The sequence below is a fragment of the Manacus candei genome, unplaced genomic scaffold (genome assembly GCF_025592945.1).
Source record: "Manacus candei isolate 608988 ecotype Guabito, Panama unplaced genomic scaffold, ASM2559294v1 h1tg000005l, whole genome shotgun sequence".
Taxonomy (NCBI): Eukaryota; Metazoa; Chordata; class Aves; order Passeriformes; family Pipridae; genus Manacus; species Manacus candei.
This window is the reverse complement of record NW_026138053.1, coordinates 19,991,391-20,011,395: the sequence shown is the minus strand read 5'-3', so window position 1 is coordinate 20,011,395 and position 20,005 is coordinate 19,991,391. Positions and strand designations below refer to the sequence as shown.

Here is a 20,005-nt window from a genome sequence, read left to right as displayed (position 1 = left end):
GAACTGAGGAGTGAAAACACAGCCCAAGTTAAAAAAAAAAAAATAATTCCAGCTGCCTTTTAAGAAGACAAGAAGTTTTAACTGCTTTAAATGCTTTGGAATTCAGGTTTGATTTGAGATTTGCTCTGTAGACACACTACTTTTATCCTAGAGCAGTACACCAACCAAGCCAGTAATTTTAAGGATATGTTGTGTGTTTCTTTGGGAGCATATACAAGACAGATCTGTGTATACTCCATGCCAGTCAGACATCACCACTGTGGGGTACCTGGTCTGCAGCTGTTTCATGTCCATCTCATATGGGCACTTCTGTTACATATTTTTCCCTGAATTCTCAGTCTCAAATAATTCTCTTCATATGATCAACATTTCCAATGGAGTGCACTTATAAAGCCAAGACATATCATGAAACTATTAAGAAGACTGTTGCTTACACAAATCTGTGACAAGCTCCTCTGTTAGCCGAGTTTGCCATATACTTCTTTTTGCATAATCTTTATATTTCTCTTTGGAAAGTTCATTCTCTATCTTACAATTCATTCACACCTTCTCCATCTTATTTCTCATGTGAAACTGAAACAAGTGCTTCAGCTTCACCTACGTTTCTTTAATCAAGAATTTGATCAAGTATATTTCCTTTGCTCTGGGCAGTTGGTTATTTTATATAAGAAAGAGTGAGTGACCAGTAAGCCACTTTATATTTTTGTCTGCCTTTTATTTTGATTGTTTTTAACATAGATCTTGAATTATATGTGTAGAGAAGTTCATTTTTACACACACTTAAGATGACTCTGTTTTCTAGCTAAGCAAACAACACACAAAGAACCACAAAATAATTTATTTGTTCAACTGCTTTTAGATACCAAAAAATAACCTTATATGAGTATGTAGGGGATAAATCTGAAGGAAAAAAAAGGGGAAAAAAAAAGCATGATGAAAATACAGGCAGATCACAGGAAAGGAACGTGCCAACCTAAGTTGCCAGGCTTTTATTTATTTATTCATTTAGCAAGGTTTAGAGAGAGGTGGAAAAAAAAAATACTTGTGTGTTGCAAGAGGTTTAGGGGAAGTGACTGCTGAAATCAGAGTATAAATGGTTTGCAAGGTCAGTCTCCAGAGCAGTTAGTGAGTAAAACAGGAGTGGAAATAACACAGAGTACTCAAAATAAGTAGGGTCCAATACTGAATGTGTTTGGATGAGTTTCTGAATCTCTAGAATGTTGTTCCTGGGCTATGCAGCTCTGCTCTTGTGTTGGATGTGTTGTACTGCACAAAGAGGTAAGCTTTAATGTAGAAAAAAATCAGAGCTCTTTCTTAAAGTGTATGTGAAAATGGTATTTAAAACAATATGCAGAGGCATTGTAACCTTTCTAATGAACTTCTGACAACAGTGACTGAGATTTCTTCTGGCAGTATTTAACACATTTAGTATTTCATATCTTATCATAGGTATTACTTCACCTATTTATTTGGATAACTACTGCTGTTATTAATCTGATGCTCAAATTTTAAACGTTAGAATCACTATAAACTAGAGCCAGATGACTAATTTTTTTAAATTATGTTTGTTAATTATTCTAACTTCTAAAGCCAGTAAACAATTAGTAGAATAAGATAAAAAATATTCCATAAATGTGCATTTATTTCTGTCTGGAATAATCTGTGAGATGATGTAAGAAAGAGAAATCATTACTAAATTGACTGAAAAGCTTATAAAATATCTCTTGACTGATAGACTGTTTTTAGTCTATGAAATGAGATAGATGTATACAAGTATGCTTTTGTACATGTTTAAATAGGTAGCTAATATACTGTATATCTTTTCACAAGCCTCTGATGCTTTTAGTTTCTCTATTGAATTTATTTTTCTTTATTTGTGTTTATATTGTTTAATCTGTCCTCAGTAATTTAATTTTTCTTTTTGCTTTGCACACACTGTTGAGGAAAGGGTGCTGTGTGGTTTTGAGCTAGTGTGTCTTTGCTTGGTTCAACTTGTTTTTAATTTTGGGTGAAAGCTATGAGGACCTTATTAATCAAAACAATCCAATAGATTTTACTTTGAAAAATTGAAAAAAAATCAGGAAATTAAAGGAATAGCTTATCTTAATTAAATATTCTTATAATAAATACTGCCTCAAAGCAACTAATAAAGTCTAATTTGTTTGCAAAGAAGTCCAGAAAAGTCCTGGAACTTGAACTAAAAATTTTCCCTAATTTGCACTATGTTTTCACAGTGCTTTATTTATGCTAGGGAGATTACAAAACAGTGTGAATGTAGCAAAATTTGATTTATCCAGGACAATTATTACCATGGGTCATGCAGGATTCTTAGTTCCAGCTCCATATTGGAAGTCTGTGTGAGTTGTTCCAAGAGCTCAATTTTTGCACAAGGACAGAAAAACACTTCTACTTGGATTTGTAGCTTGTGCTTGACTTTGTGGAAGTTGCTACCAGCATAATGATGATAAGAAAGCAGCTTGAGCTATTTGTAACTGAGGTCAAGTCACATGCAAATCCTGAGTGAATTATTCCAGATCTCCTTGTCTCTCGCTGAAGGATTTGAAGGTATGCATTTAATGCTTTCAAATCTAGAAATAAAACCCTCCCAGTGTTGGTGAGTACATATGGTGAGTGCATGATGTAATTCATATAGTTTTGAAGTACATCCTGTCAGAAAAATTCTTCATCTCAAGCTACTAAGAAACTGCCTTTAAAAATATTATTACTAGCTGTAGTAGTAAATAAATAAGTATAATCTGAGACTTGATGGTATCACATGCCATCAATATCAGGGCAGGAGTGCGAAAGAACAGAGAGAGTTGATATAAAACCCAAATGGAAGCATTTCTTAGTAATGATGAAGAAACTAAGATTATCTTTCATGCTGTTTTTTTTTTTAAATGTAAGCACGGAGGAGTTGTGGCCCCATTCTGCACAACAGACAATCAAAAAATATAATACAACTCGGCAGTAAAGGAGGAACAGAGTAGAGAAGCTCTCCCTGCACTCAGTAGCCTATTTTTTTAAATCTTACATTGCAGTGTGCTTTCTCAGCTTGCAAAGTGAAAGTGCTAATTCAAACAAGGTCTAATGAAAAGTAAGTGGAATTAGAAAAATTCCTTTGCTCATCATTACAAAGAACTGTTTGGGTAAACTAAGCATTTTTAACTCGTTTCAAAGACAGAATTAGCTAGAGGATTCCTGTTCATTTTGCTTATTCCTGCATTTTACAAAACTGTTGTTAGAAAGCAAATGTGTCTTGATCTTGCTAAGTATAAGTCCCTACTTCTTTTTTATGGTAGGGTAGTACCCTCTAGTGCATAGAAGCAATAATTTTTATTCAGATGTAATTATTCAGAGGAGGGAGCAAACTAATTAAAGTAATGGGAAAAAACATGAACATGGGGGCACACTCTTCCTTTAGCACCTCAGCAGTATTGCCAAAACTTGTCTAAGTCCTCTGGCTACTTGAAACAGCCAAACTAAAGTTATCAGATCACACAATTACCATTATTTTCTTTATATTATCAAAATGCCATACAGAACATTTAAAATTATACATGTTTTTCTTGTAACAAATCTTTTTTTCCTGATTTTTACACAATTCTATAAAATTATGCCTCTAATTTGGTAGGTACTCCATTGACTGAAATAGGGAGTGCTCAAGGGTGTGTCTTTGCACAACTCGAGTATAATTCACTTTCCACATTTTGATGTGGAAGAATGAGTGTTTTTCCTGCTCACTTTGTGTCACAAATCCAGGCTACCTACTCTGTGGTTGGGATCTGTGCAGTGTAATTCAGGAAGCTGTAACTCTGCATCCCTCACATGAAAAAGGATTCTAGTTATTTTTCCTGTAGTCCTGTTTTCAAGAAGCACCTGGACAACCTGTAGGAAAGCTTCAGTGAGACTGCTGCTTTCTCAAACCTTTGGCCTTACAGCTAACTGGAGAGAGGACTTCTGTGCCAGGTCTCTGCTGCATAATGAATGTACTCACCAAGAACTTCCTTCCCTGCTGGAGAATTCTTCTCCCATTTATTTTCTATACAGAGATTTCATTTCTTTTCCAAGGCTCCATTTCTCAGTGGTTCTTTTATTTATTCCTGATGAATTCTCACCTTTCATGTTCAGATGGAAACCAGACTTCATTGAGTCTAATTGGCTAGACTGTTCAGGCTCTGTTACTCTGGGTAAAGCTTCAGCCTTCCAAATGAGTACGTTTCAGTCACCCAGGCACTGAAAATTAGTCACTGAAATTAGTTCAATAATTATAAACAACTAAAAAAATTGTTTCTTAACAAAGTCATTTAGTCTTTCATTAACAGCTTCCCAACATTTGTTTCTTTCTGCTTTAGTCTGGCTTTTCTCATTCTCAAGCTGTTGAGGAATTCCTTAATTAAATTGATTCAGGCTCATTTGTTGTAATTCATAATCTCATGGACAAGAGAAAAGAAGTTTTGGAATATCGGGTGATCTGAGCCTGGAGAGAAAGTTTAGGCAATGTAAAGGTGAGAGGAGATTTGAGAGAATTTGATCAAATGACACATGAAATTAATGTCAGTAAAGATGGTGGTGGTTGGAGAAGAAAACAGTTTGAAAAGAAACTCTACCTGGAGTTGTGCATGGAGTTGTTCTCTGTGACAGTGGAAGGACAGGCATGGAGCAGCTTCTGCAGATGGAAGGGTAGGAGGTGTCTGTGGTTAGAACCAGGGCACTAATCTCATCTCAGTCTTTGTAACTAAAATCTGTTTTTGAATCATCACAGTCCGGTGTGGTTTCTTGGCACTTGCTTGGCTATTTTCATGTCCTTCTAAAGGTCTATTCATATTCCTACAAAATGTGGATTCTTGGCAGTTTCCTATTTTGTGGTGATTAAATAGACAACCTATGTTGGTTTGATCACAAATGTCCCCGGGATTTTGTGCTACATTTTCTATTGTAAAATTGTTTTGGTGTTTGTAGCATGTGCTTCAGTCACCAATATTTTTATTTAAAATTTTTAGCTTGTGAAGAACCTCCTCCCAGGAGGGTTAAGGAAGTGCCTACTAAAGTATGGGACAAACCTCCCTATCCACATGGTACTCAAGCAACATACGGTTGTCGGCCTGGATATATAAAACCTGGACGAATTATGTTTAAGTGCGTTGATGGGGCATGGCAGCAGCAGCCCCCAGTGATAGAATGCAAAAGTAAGTATTTATGCAAAATACAAGCAAACATTTGACCTGACAGATCACATTCCTTGCCAGTGATGTCAATGTGAAATTGCCATTGTGTCTTTACCTGTAACTTACTTATTTCTGCCATCTTTAAAATATCCTCCTAAAAAGTATGTATGCATAAGGAAACATTTTTTGAAGTTCCTTTTCTTGAGATCAAAAGATTTTTTTTTTTTTCTTGAGAGAAGATCTTACCCTAGGCCAGCCTTATCAACCCAATTTATGTTATTAAGATCAGTTATTGAATTCTTAGAATCTTGCTTCCAATATTTTACTAAATGTCTAATACTGATGAAACTTACAGTCTAAGCAGAAGAAAGCACTATCCTAGCTTCTGGATGCAGTCAAGAGACAGTTTATTCAACTAGTTCTATAAGTGATATAATTTCTTGAAAGTGGGGTATTATTTTTCCCTGCCTTTTCTTTTAATCTGTAATTCACAATTAGGATGAGAGCTTCTATTTTTTGTCTCTAGTTTACTGTGCTAAGAGTTTAGAAGTATCTCACAACCTCATATAGAATTCATTACTGAAGAAATTGAAGTTTATTATTATTAGTCAGCAGATACTTCTTTTCTGTAATACCTGAGTTTTAAACACAAAGGAATTTTAGAAACATGAGGAGTTTTTCTTGCTTATCTAACATACAAAATTTTTGATAGTAGAATGTAAATGTTTGATTTAATAATATAAATTTAAGTTCCAGGTGTCATTCAAACAGAGATTGATACAAATCATAAGTAAGAGTTAATTAAGAAAGTTGCTGCATTTTTTTTACATTTTTTATTTAGTCACCGTCTCAACTTTTAGATTTCTTTGTTTAACTACTCAGTGAACATGAACTTATACAAAATTTGGTGTAGTTTTAAGTATCATGTTTTAGCAAATACTGCCACCCAGTGAGCAGCTACTGCCACAGGCAAGGTGGGTGGGAAGAGAGAAGGGATGCTCTGCCACAGACTAAGGGAACACATTCCTTTTCCAGGATAAGCCACAGTAGACAGAAAAACTGATCATGAGTTTTCCATTTTCTCTGAATTCCACTGTAGTGGATGTAGGGCCTACTGAAACACCTCTTGGTTGGAAAAAAACCAAGGATGTTGATATGCCCTAAGAAATGAAATTGCCTTGATCAACAGGGACCAGGAAAGACTTCAGAGAAGGGCTGATAGGTTTTAACTGTGCAGTTTATTTAGCAGTTCATATTATAGCATCAAAAGGGGATGAATGAGAGGGATGGTATGTTCATCTCTGCCACTCTTTTGGGAATCCAGGGTAAAGAGTTAAGAATGCCCTATGGGGAACTTGGAGCAAAAAGCACTAAGGATCAAAATACTCCGGTGACTTTAGATCACCTCTCTTTCCTTAGCACATTCCCCATCAGATTTCATTTCCAATCATGGATGGATTCTCTAATGGAAGTTTTGGACAAGTTTATGTCACAAATTGCATAAAACTGTGCCATAAATTTGTCACAAAGCCTAAGATGCACGCAGCCTTTTTAAAGGTATAAAACCAGCTAATTTTGGGGTTGGGTTTGGTTTTTTTTAAAGAAGCACATGCATACTCCAATATGTTCTCATTGAAAATAGTGATAAAAAAGGGGGGCACTAATGAAACTAATGCTGAGCATTTTTGAATTTTTGAAAGGCCTGTACTCACTACTAGTTACTGAAAAAATGCTGTCTTTTACATTTTCACATTCCTATGTATGGTGTAAGTACATTTTTTTTTTCCTCTTCATCATCATCATCTTCTTTTCTTTTTTTTTTACCAGATAAACCCTGTGGGCATCCTGGAGATACTCAATTTGGTTCCTTTGAACTTACTGCTGGAAGTGAATTTGTATTTGGTGCCAGAGTTGAGTACAGATGTAATGATGGGTAATATTTGTTTAATTCAATGTATGGCAATTAACATAAGGTGTTAATTATAGTGTCAGTTATAGATTTGTTCTCTGTAATGCAGCTGTAAAGCATCTTACTGATATTCAATACTTGCTTATGGTTGAATTTGAATTTCTGCCATTACAGTAAATACTAAAGATAACTCGTTCTCTTGTCTGGTGCTACTGGAGTAACTGAACTCATGCACTTGATGCTTCATCCAAAGTGTCTAAAATACGTAAGGCTTTATCTAACTTGAAATCACGGCTGTTGAGTAGCAAACAAAAATAGTGGCCTGTCTGTAAAGCTGCATCATGACTCCATGAGCCAGCCAGTTCAGATGGAAGTGCAGGTCAGTATGCTGGAGTCTGTGCTGTCAGTAGGTAGCCAGGATGCAGTTGTGTTAGAGAAGTCATTAGGCCATATAACAATCTCCTCTTCAGAACCACAACTCGCCAGTCCTACTTCAATCATTTTTTACATTATGAAGTAAAATGTATTGTAAAAAATGTTTGAAGGAAGACATTTCTGGTAGACTCACTAGTGTGTCTGCACTGAACGCTTGAAAGAAATTCTTCTCCCTTCCACCTCTATTTACCTTCTCCAATGAAAACTGCAGCAAGTTGAATACATGGTATTGTGCTTAATTAAGTGTGCCTGTGATTGGGTTCTTTCCTCTTGAAACACAAATCAGCTCTCAGCATGGTACTGTGGTTTAGCCATGATTTTACTGTTGTTATATTACTGGAATCTAGTCTGAGTTTCACAAAGAGAGCTCCATAATCAATATTCTCCTTAATCCTTTAACTTCCATTCCTCACTGTCATTTCAGACTATCTATACTTCCTCTGACTGCCTTTCAGACCAAGCAGAAGCCATGGCATTGTGGCCATATTGCCCTCAAACTTAAGATAATACTTCCTCATAAAAACATGACACATATGGTTTGGATTAAGTCCTATGTGGATGCTGTCACATGGCTTTCAGCCATACTAGAAGAGAAGGAACAGGAGCTTTATTCTCCTTGCTACTGACTGTGCAAATTGCCCCTAGATTATTTATTATGTAGCCAGAGCTTGCTATCTCTGTAATGAAGAAGCCTTCTTACTAATTCTTTTCTACTTTCTGATTTTATTTTATATTTTCACATATGCAATTAAGGGAAAACAAATAGGAGACATGCAGATCAAAAAACTACTCTGTTTTGTCACATTTTGATTGTTCTGTGCTGGAACATCTGACACCTACTTCCTTTGCTTCAAGAACAGCAGCACTGTTGTTTCTGTCACATAATGAAACTGTATTTTAGCATTGTTTACTTTTTGTTGGGTAAGTTACCAGATGCTCAGCCAAAGAAATTACCGTGAATGTCAGGCAGATGGATGGAGCAATGATATCCCTCACTGTGAAGGTAAATGGAGTTTTATTCTCTGTTTAATTCATTTATTTATTTTTTTTTTTTAAATTTACTTATTCGATTGCACTTAATTCTCTATCAGACTGCCTTTTTATCGGTCTGAAACTATCTAGAGCTAGTCTGTGATCATTTACAGGTATTAATTCACATACATATAAATTCAAGTTAGGCAGCAGTGAAACCCTTACAATGACTGCTCAACCAGTTTGGTCCAAGAAGCTTTTGTTAAAAACCATTCACGAAATGGAGTCCTGTTACTTCCAAAATGATTTAAAGCTCTGCCTCACCTAAAGGCCCTGATAGAGTAGCTGCCTGTAAAACATGGCTGCAAAAGATATTTGGGATGCTGTGCTTCAAAGGAGTGTGAAGGCATGTGTGTTTCTAGCTAGTTCCCTCCTCCACCCTTGTGAATATGCTAACCACTCAGATTTTATTACAAGGTCTTCTCCCTGTTATTAGCATACTGTGAAAGATGTTCAGTCAGTTAGAGTGAGAGCAAGGGAGACTCAGACATCAAGACTTAAAAGACTGGATGGCTCAGATGATGCTTCCCTGATGTTTGATGATATAATTTTTAATTGGTCTATTTTTAATATATGTGGGCAGCAATGACATTTTCTCTGATGTCAGGAAAAGGTCTCTAAGTAAAGAATCCTAAAAGAAGGTAGATATCTTTCTCTTGTCTAGAGTTTGTTGTCTGTGTTCTGACATTTCCTTGGATTTAGATACGTCCCATTTAGTGTAATGGATTTTGAGCATCCTCAAAATTAGTCATACAGGTCTATCTGCACAGTATAGAGCAAGGGTTTCCAACTTTTTTTGTCATGTGTCACCAAGATACTGCAATTTTAAAGTCCTCCTAAGATAAATATTTCTTTCATGGTTGACTTGTCACTGAAATACGATTGCCTATGAAAGAAAGTATTTGTATAATGTCCAAAATGTGAGGAACCTAGAAGACAGAATATGGACTCACAAAAAAGGCAGATGACTTACAAGATGGTGAATGCTGTCAGAGAGAAGTGGGAGCTCTGGTAGACAAAACACAAGCCACTTTTTTACCTGCTCAGGGATGTCTATGTGAACGTTTAAGATTGAGTTTTGATAGTAATTTTCCCCCTCAATACAAAATATTTGATGACATATGTTGACTCTTCCTTTTTTCTGCAGGTACAAAATTGGGAGATGCTAGAGGTCTAAATTAGTGGCTGACACTGTGTTTGTTTACTTTAGTAATATAATTTCTCTGATAACCTTAGCTAGGATTTTAGTTAATAGCTGAACTGTTCTAGTCAGCCTGTAATGCAGCACTCTTCCAGATATCTGTCTATAGCAAATTCAGTTTGGCACAGCTCTAAACTAAGTCAACCAATTCTGACAAATTTTAATGGCCCCGTGTGACAGTCAAGGCTCATCTGACCATCCATAGAATGCACGAGCTTATAGTATAATTTAGATTGGGTGTGAGACCCCAGGAGGCCATGTAGTTTAGTGAGTGCTCTGTCTTTAGCCTTCAAGGGCAGACAAGAGGATGATGAGAGACCATCTATAAGCTTCTTCCTGTGTCAGTCTGTCTTTTTCCTTAGGCGGTTGTATTATATCTGCTGAAAACGGTATCTGAATGCAAAACTAAAGAGTATATTTTTTAAATGTGTAAGGAAATTACAGTGAGTTTTCTGTATTTTCACTTTTTTGTGTGTTAATTTATTTTACAGACTAGATCTCAAAATTACTTCTTTTTTTCCTTTCCTTTTGTTTTGTTTTATTATTCCAGTGGTAAAGTGTTTACCTGTACAGGCACCAGAAAATGGAAGAATAATTATGGCTGGTGCATTTGAGCTAGACCAAGAATATGCCTTTGGCCAAGTTGTAAATTTTGAATGTAATGCAAAATACAAGCTTGTTGGAGCTAAAGAAATAATTTGCTCATCTAATGGAAGATGGAGTAATGATGTGCCTCAGTGCCAAGGTAAAAAGGACACTACTTACAATGTGTAATTAAGAAGCTTTATTCTCACAGACTCCTAAGGACTGGTTACCACATGGGAAGCTACAAAGCTTTTACTTTATTTCACAGCAATTAAACATAGTTCGTCTGTAAACAATCTCTGTTGCATATATGAAGAAGAAGTAGGATAAGAAAGAGAAATGTGATAATATTGGATGCTAATATAATCATAATAGACCATCTGTTTGTTCCACATTTTCACTACAAGCTGAATGTTTTGCCAGACTGCAGTCAAATTCTTTGAAAATAACTTTGATATGTCTACCAGAAATTCAATCACTTCAGTGTTAATTTAACCAAAGTAACTAGAAATGATTTTGAATCTATGTGAACCAAAAATAAACAAGTAGGATTTTTAATCTTAGGGTATATAGAATACAAAAAAAGTCCTGATGGGTTTTTTCTTTCTTCACGCTAAGGTGTTTTTACAAGTTAGAAGGTTCATGTTTAGTTTTTACAGAACCACAGAATCACAGAAGAGGCAAGGCTGGAAGGGACCTCTGAAGAGCAATTAGCTAGGGTGAGTTGCTCAAGAGTATGTTCAGTCAGCTTTTGAATATCTCCAGCAACAGAGACTCCACAGCCTCTCTGGGTAACCCATTACAGTGTTTGAACACCCTTTAGTAAAAATATTTAAGTGGTATTTCCTGTATTTCAATTCATACCCATGTTTCAATTCATTGCCCCTTCTCCTAGTATGGCTGGCTGCCAGTGAGAGAGGTCTGGCTCCATCATCTTTACTTCTGCCTCCCCACAAAAGTCAAGAATTTACATATATAAAAAGAACCCTTCCTTGCTCACCCCAAACCTTCTTTTTTCTAGACTCTCTTAAATCTCTTTTAATCTGTCAATTTTTCCAATTCCTTAATTATCTTCACTGGATTTGCTCCAATATGAGGAGTTTGGACCTGGGGAGATGTAGAGGGAAAGCATCACCTCTTTTGATCTGCTGGCAACACACTCCCCAGTGGAACCCAGGATACTGTTTTCTTCGTTTGCTGCAAAGGCACATTTCTGGCCCCTCTTGAACTTGTCCATCAGGATCTTTTTTTTTCCTGCAAAACTACTTTTCAACCAGTGGACCCCACACTGCCCTGCCTGCAGCTTGTACAGGTGGATGGAGTTATTCCTTCCAGTTTGAGGACAGAGATTGTATGGGATTGGATTATCAGTATGTAAGAATGAATCTCAGGAAGATTATGGTAACAAACACTTAAATACTCAGACTATCAAGCTTCTTATATTATTTATATGTTATCTGATCAGGAAGCATGTATTTAGAAGAGCAGAGTATGTCTATCAACATGGCAGATATATGTATGGTTTGTTCACAATTTCAGCGCTGCATTTTGCTGCTTTGAAATCCCCATTTATTATCATTTATAGCATAATCCCAGATCAAAAGTGGAATGAAACATGTGTGCTTGTAACATTTGCAGAATCTAGTGAATTTCATTAAACAATGACAGTTCCAATGAGCTATATTTCATCCTAAATACAAAGTAAATTCAGAAAAGGAATCCAAGAGAACTCTTGGGTGTTCTGCTCTGTGACCGAGGAAGCAAAGTCTTGAATATTTTCTGGTTTTCTGAACTCAGTTTTAGGAAACTGCAAGATCTTGGTGGTTTTATTGGGTTTGGCAAGGAGCTGGCATTGCTGATGTTCTTTCATAGGTAGTTAAGCATTCTAGTGTCAGTTTTCCAGATCCTTTCATTCTTTTTTCCTTTTGATGTAACGATTTAATTAATAATCTTCTGGCTATGGGAGCACACTAGGTTTTCTGGAAACTACAAACAAATTATCTGAAAAAAGGAAAATCCTAAATTTCAGCTAATGTAGTTTCTGATTTTGGAATATATTCTGCATTATATATTGATTCTGGGATCCATTAAAATCCAAAGCAAAGCCCTGCAATCTGTCTCATGAATCAATTTGCACCTGATGCTGTGCTACTTTCTACCTGGAATCCACAATCAGGTCACTGAAGAGCTCTCAAATAAGTTTCAAACAGCTTCCAAATGCAAAAGTTTTTGTGAATTCAAATTTAAAAAAACCCCCAAACCTAAATTTTATTACAATAGGATTTTATGCTTAGCAAGTAAAAATAAACCAGAATACATGGCTTTTTGTCTTTCTCTGTTTCAGATATTAGCTGTGATGTGCCAGAAATTCCAAATGGATATGTACATTCTCCAAAGCAGTCATACAAGGAATCGGAAATACTGCGGTTTGCCTGTAACAATGGATACAGCTTTGGTGACAGATCAGATGCACTATGCACTGAAACAGGATGGAATCCACCTCCCTATTGCACTGGTTAGTCTTGCCTAAAGTGGTTTTACACATTTGTTGGGTTTGGAAGTAATTTCAGAGATTAATCAGTTTATTCGTAACAAAATAAATCCTTCCACATCTAACCAATATCCATGAAGATCTGGAAGGATTAAGTACTAAAGGGACCAAGCAACTGGATAAGAGTTTTCCATGGAGAGCAGTAGCAAAAGAAGTTAGTTCAGGTTTGTTTTTCTTTTTTTACTTGAGTGTAGATTGAGAGGTCCACAAAGCAACAATTGCTCCAGTATTCTACATAATCAAGATTGATGCTAAAATACTTCATGCAGCATTGGTAGCTGCATTATAGTTGTTATTATATTGTATTTTTATATAATTCTGAATTAGTGGGAAGAGCATATGAAAAAGGTTTCTTGAGTTAGAAAAAAATCCTAATTTGGACAGATAGGAAGGATAAAGCTGAATACCTTCTACAAAACACAGTGAGAATGTTTTCTCAAAGGAATAGAAAAAAATCAGACATGAAAAAGAAAATTTAAGCAAGCAGGAAAAAAAGTATTAGTACCAGAGAAATTCAAACTGCCCTAAGAACCATGGACATAAAGTGATGTATAAACAGAGACCAAAGGACCATGGGATGCATGAATCTTGCCCTTGTCGATGACCCTTAGTCTAGGATGAAGACAGCAATATGTTTAATGTCATCAGAGCTGTAATTGAACAGCCACATTATCCGCACCGTTCAAACTTCACAATTGTCTGAGAATCTCTACAAATTAATATATTTACAATGCTAAAGCTCTCTATTGCTTTTTAACTCTCAAATGCCTTCTGGGCAGTTTATGTGACAAATCCGTAATTTTTGAGGCTAGTCCTGTTTGACATCAGCCCTCTGGGTCATGGATTTTACTTTAGTTTAATTCAGTTACAGCATTTACAGACTATATTTAAATCTCTAAATCCAGCAAACAGAAATATGCATGTTATATCCCAACTGAAGCAGTTTGATGTAAATTTTGGGGAAATTATTAGTGCCTTGAGTTGTCTTCAAGAAATTGCCGAACTCTTGAGACTGGAAAAAAATGTTGGCAACAGGGCAACATTGTAGGATCTTATTTACCACCTACCTTCCTGGGACCTCTTCCAGAAAGACTCCTTTAGAAATAAAGACTTGTCAGTTTTGGGGCCCACTCAGTTCTTGACCTTTCTGCTTCAAGATTAGTAATGGTACTAATTAATATGCACCGCCTACATTTGAGCAACATACTGCTTTTGAGGAGTGCCAAACAAACATTCTTCTAGACACCAATATACTGGGCTCTGATACTTGGGGCATATTCAAACAGTGGTTCTGGATCCTACTTGACTTATCACTGAACCTAGATGATTCAGCAGTACATGCATGCAACTGATTCACCCACCTTCACAGCAGGACCAACCCGTAGTCATTCCCTCCCAACCCTGAGAGTGCTGGTGGTTTTTTCTGAATTGGAAGTAGAATACAAGAAATCTAAAGGACAGATTCTGTTTTATAAAGAATACATTTACCTGGCTTCTCTGAGCCTAAGGATACCATGAGTTTTTTAGAATAAGATTCTTGACCTTTTTCAGTTGTCGAAATACTTCCAGTGTCAGTGTAAGTCCCTAATCTTAGTCACACAGCCTTTGAATGATCAGTTCCTAGTTGAGTGTAGATATTTCCCCCTTTAGGACCTGCTAGTGACACTGCCCTACTTTGGGACAGTGTCCATAAATGAGCCCAGCATAACCCAGCTGCAGAAAGACCTCTTGGAAAAAAATAGTCAGATTCAGTTTGATTTCCTCCGGTTCTTCTTTCAGCCATTCCCTTTACAATTTAGTTTTAAGCTTCTACTTAATATGACATCAGTAACAGCTGTCATTCTTCTCTTACAGAACTATAAGAGTGGGACAGGAATGTAATCTTTTCTTTATCCTAAGAAACATCTTTTTAACAACTTAAGCAATACATTTAAACATATTCTTCATTTTTTCTCTTTTTATTTAGAAATTGTATGCTCCCCTCCAGTAGTTCGCCATGGGAACTTTAGACCTGACAAAGGCAGCTACAAAGCAGGTGATACAATCACGATACAGTGTGACCTTGGGTATCATTTTAAAGCATTGACTGGCGGAAACACAGCTGAATGTACCGGGAATGGCTGGGTGCCTGAACCAGCTTGTGTCTGTAAGTAGCTCTCATGGATGAAGACACAAAATGTAGAGTTGTTAGAAGCATCTGAGAGAAAAAGAGGTCAAGAGCAAAACTCAAGGAGCAGTAGGCATGGGAGTAACTCATTTTTTTTCTTTGTGATGTAAAGCTTAATGTGATGGTTTAGAAAAATCACCTATAAAACAATGGTTTAATCAATATTTACATTATGTTTATTAACACAGGTATTATCTATTACTATATTTGTGAATTTGTTAAAATGTGCTATAGTCAGCTCACTTGTGCCCCACCCAAGGAGCATCTTAGTCAAGATAAGAGGACATCATGAGTGTTTAAGTACAAACTATAGGTAATGGTTGGCAGATGTCTTTCCTCTTAGCTGTCAGAGCTTTAGATTTTTACTTGGAGTTGTAAGTTGGCTTTATGAATAGTTGTATGTATTTCTATCTGTTATAACCTGTCAGATAACAAAACAAGGTATTCTTGATGGTTGATGAGTTCTTTATTGTCTTAAACTTCCCATAACTACAATGATAGTTTTGTCCAGTAGGCACGATAAAAAAATTAATATATAATTTAGCAATTAATTTCATAATCTAGCAGTCTTTGATCTTTGGTCATTGACAATAAAAGAAAAACTTAGAACAGATTGTGAGAGAAACCCTGATGAAATCAGTCTTCTAAATAAACCTTTGGATAAGTTGATTTGAGCTGTTTCTGAAAAGTGCTCTGTTAATATCTGTATTAATGTTTTCTCTATATTAGTATGAGTTCCAAAATTCAGGTATCATTCTGAGACCATTTCATTGATTATTGAATGGTCTGTCCAGTGAGTGGTCTGCCCTGCCTCTGCAGGTAGGCTCTGGATCAGAGCATTTCAGGTAAACTTGAATGAAAGCATGTGGGAATCTCCTCCTTCAATCCTTGACTTCTCCCTGAGAAAGGTCAGTTCTTTTGAGGAACCAAGAGAACAAAATTACAATTTTAAAATAAAATTTTAAAATAAAAATGAGAAGAGTAAGGAAGAGCTTTTCGTGCAGGGTCCCAAAAGTTACAAATGGAAGTGGTAACAGGAATCATCTCAATTTTAAGATTGTACAGGTCAGTTTCTATATCTGAACCACATGTCAGGGCTCCCATCATGTTCAACATAGTAAATTTAGTCAAGACCCTCTACAAGGACAATGTCATCTCACTGTAGAAAAATATTTACATTTAGTCTCATGAATCAGCCTTCGGAGTCTGCTGAGAATATTTCCTGGATTTCTGTTGATTGCAATGGAATTGGGGGAAATGACAGAGCTATAAGCACTGCCAAAGACACCAGCAGCACAGTGCGATTGTTCCCACACTCCTGAGGGGTGTGCCAGGGTGGGCAGTCCTGGTTCTGTCTGTTTCTGAAAACACCCAGATGATGAGGCTGAATCTGAATTAATTGTGTGCTAAACTTTTTATCATGCATGTGTTGACATTGTTGCTCTTAAATTCTATTTCAAGCTAAGCCGTGTGACTACCCAGTTATAGAAAACGGCAGGTTAAGTAACGCATATGAGAACCACAGATACTATTACTTTCCAATGAGATTTGGGCAGAGTGTTGACTACTACTGTTTCCAAGATTATTCAACCCTCACTGGAAATACCTGGGGTCGAAGTTCATGTTCTGAAAGGGGCTGGTCTCCAGCACCAAAATGCCTGAGTAAGTGCATTTCCAAGATATACTCAATTCTGTTATAATTATGAGAGGTCTGTGCAGCTGAAATTGTTCTGATGGAACACAAGACAAAACAGTTTCTTAGAGTCGAACTGCTTTAGCTGACCCCTGGAACTGCATCCAGACTGTCATCCTCTCTGCAGAGCTCAAAGTGTCAGCTGGAGACACTCTGAAATGAGTAAGGCTGAAATGATGCTTTTGGATTTGGGAGATTTTTTACTCTTCATGAGATTAAGAAATATATGGGAAATCTTCTCTGGCTTCTGGGTAACATGCAAGCATATACTTTCCTCTGGACACACAGCTGCACATGCAAACAGAGAGTTTCTACTCCTTGTCAATATATTCTCCCTTCCATGGCTTGGGCACTTTGTCTAGACGTTCCTCTCTGAGAACCATTGCCTGGTCCCTTTGGAAAGCTTTTGGAGCTGAAAAGATGTCACACTCTTGGAATAAGCTGAAAGTGATCGTGGCATCAGCAAAAGAACCAGATACACTCCTTAGATTTAAAATGAATTAGACTTCCATTTAAAGCAGCAAGGTGAGATCTCCTCTCAGACAGCTTCAGTCACAGCAAAGTTCCTGCCTACTGGTAGGACTGGAAAGCGGATTACAAAAGGTTGATCTTTCCTTGATGCCCTCAGTGGAGTGGTGCTCAGTGCAGGAAAGGAATGGAGCCCTGCCTGGAGGAAAGGACCAGTTACTCAGATAAAACACTGTAACATTCCTTCAGCCCATGTCTGGGCTCTTGGGGTGCAGGAGGCCATAGAGCCAGCGTGCCAAGCTGTTGCTAAAATCTCTAGACCTGCTTTGAGAGGCTGATACACTTCCACAGAGATGATAAAATCTCCAGGAAGCAAATGCTGAAATTCACTCTGTGCAGACACCAACAGTTTAGAGACAAAGCAGACCAAACTAGAACTGGTGCACATGAACAGTAAGCAAGAGATTGTGGTTACTAGACCAGTTCTTTTTGCTTTATATAGTGACTTCCACTTCTGTTCATGTGATTCATTAACCTCAGGGCAGTGCAATAAAGCAAGCTTTCATTCAGGTTTGCACACAAATGTCTTTTTGGGGAGGAAGGCTACAGAAATGTGCTTGGAGGCCTGTTTCTTAGGAACTGTCTTCCTAAGAATTTTTTTACCTCAGTTCTTGCTGTAGAGATTACTGTCATTAAATGTACTTCCTTCTTCTTTAGAAAAATGTACTTCCTTTCTTCTTTAGAAAAATGTTATACCAGGCAGCTGATAAATGGTTATTTCCCAAGACACCAGATGGATTTTTACAAAGAAGGTGAAACAGCTACATATGCCTGCAACAATGATTACCATGCTGAGCATAAAGAAGTCACATGCACAAGGAGTGGCTGGTCCCCTCATCCCAGATGTATCCCTGAAAGTGAGTGTGCTTGTATTTTGTTGAGATTTCTGTCTAACAGCAGTAAACACATCATCACATGACCCATCACCACGGCTTAGTAACTCTAAGTCAAGGTGCTGTACAATGGAAAGGTAGTGCTGTGATTGTCTCACCTGTCCTCCACAGCTCTCGTGTCCCTGTGCTGCTGAGGTCAGTCACTAAAGACATTCAGAGTGTACCCCTGTAAAACAGCCACACGTGGCTCCTCCAGATACAGGATGTGAGCTCTGGGATGGGAGTCATAATCCCTTTGTCTTCCCTAGAGAAATCTTGTTCTAGCATAGCTGTGCAGTTGTAAATAGCAATCATTTCCCTTGCACAGACTCCTTTCAGCCTCTCGCTGTGCCACCTGATCCTTGTTCCTCTTGCTTTCTTTCCCATTGGCATCATACTGGCAGGTGGGAAGAATAGGAAGGTTACCTCTCCAGTTCATTTCCAGCTTCTGTTCCTGACTTGCACCAAGCCTGAAATTGCTCTAATATCTCAGAAGAGCTTTAAATATTTAGACAATTATTTCCTATGGACAAAGAAATAATTCAATATAACTTTTCTTGGACTGTAAGAATAGATTTTTAGGAAACAATTCCACACTGATAGAGACTCTTACCATCTAATGTTTTGGATTGCCCCCCATTGAGATTTTGACTTAGCATTGAGCAAGAAGAATGAAATTTTCTGATTCCTAGTGTTAGGCAATTCTGGACATCACTGTGAAATTTAAACTTTTGAAGGTGTTGCACTACAGTATCATTAACCCTACTCCCAACGATAAATACATCCTCTAGTGTTCTTCAAAGTGCTTTGGATTTTAGGGGTTTTTATATCTTTGTTTACTTGGCTCTCTAGTATGAAAATATTTCTATTTGTTGTAGGGTTAATTTCTTCAAATGAAGACACTCCTTGACAGAATGATTAAGTAGTAAAGAATTTAATACTCTGTGCATGTTTTCTTTCAGAATACAGGACCAAAACAGCCAACCAAGGCAACTGATTTCCATCCATTGAAAAAATGTATTAAACATTATATATTAACAATGGATCAAACATTCTCTAAAAACAATAGATTAAATTAATGAGGTAGTAAACAATATATTAAACATTAATGGTTAGGTAATATTAAATGGCTTAAAGAATGTATTCCAAGTGACAGGAAACTGGTTACAACACTGGGTCTGTCTGCACTAGTGTTTTATTGTGCAAGAAGGGGGCCTTTGGTAGAGATTTGCTTCGGTCCTGCAGTCTGTGCACTCTGAATGACTTCTCCGTGGCAGGACTGAGGTGACACCTGCCCACTGCAGTGCTGTGCCCCTGCCTTGCAGTATGGACAGGAGGTGCTCTCCGTGCATGCACAGTGCTGTGCAGGCCCAACAGGAGTTTCATTTCTAGTGAAGACCAGATGTGGACATGCAGTTTGGGAAGCTTGCAGGATTGCTGCAAATCAAACCCCTGTCTATCCCCGTTTGTGTCCCCCAAGAAGAGAGCTCAGTGCCAAAGTAAAACTTCATGTGTTCTTAAAATTAAATGGCCTAAGTCCTAGAATGCTGCTGCTTTTGTCTTCCTTCTGCTGTGATTTATAAGCATGCAGTTTAGCAGTATTTCACTTGCAAGAAATTTTGTCTGTCTCTTTCAGAAAAATGCCAGTATAAGTATTTTGAGAATGGTTTTTTCACCTTGTCAAGAAGAGAGTTCCGTTTAAGGGAAGTGGCCCCGTATAGATGTTATCCTGGCTTTGTAACTGCAGAAGGACAAGACGAAGGAGCGACACAGTGCCAAGAAAATGGCTGGACTCCACCTCCAAAATGCATCAGTGAGTACCTAAACGTGTCAGAGCTCCCTACCATTGTCACCGTCATAGAAA

At 37.3% G+C, this 20,005-nt stretch overlaps 1 protein-coding gene across 1 annotated transcript in view; it reads left to right on the top strand.

Annotated features, from left to right (window-relative positions):
- The first annotated feature begins 1,072 nt into the window (after positions 1-1,072).
- Positions 1,073-20,005, top strand: part of CFH (complement factor H) — a 76,118-nt gene continuing 57,185 nt past the window's right edge. Inside the window, exons 1-10 of the mRNA XM_051797709.1 lie at positions 1,073-1,278; positions 5,004-5,189; positions 6,996-7,101; positions 8,439-8,515; positions 10,296-10,490; positions 12,675-12,845; positions 14,848-15,027; positions 16,510-16,710; positions 17,953-18,126; positions 19,778-19,954. Coding sequence (XP_051653669.1) covers positions 1,218-1,278; positions 5,004-5,189; positions 6,996-7,101; positions 8,439-8,515; positions 10,296-10,490; positions 12,675-12,845; positions 14,848-15,027; positions 16,510-16,710; positions 17,953-18,126; positions 19,778-19,954 — 1,528 coding nt within the window. The 5' untranslated portion in view covers positions 1,073-1,217. The remainder of the gene's footprint in view (positions 1,279-5,003; positions 5,190-6,995; positions 7,102-8,438; positions 8,516-10,295; positions 10,491-12,674; positions 12,846-14,847; positions 15,028-16,509; positions 16,711-17,952; positions 18,127-19,777; positions 19,955-20,005) is intronic.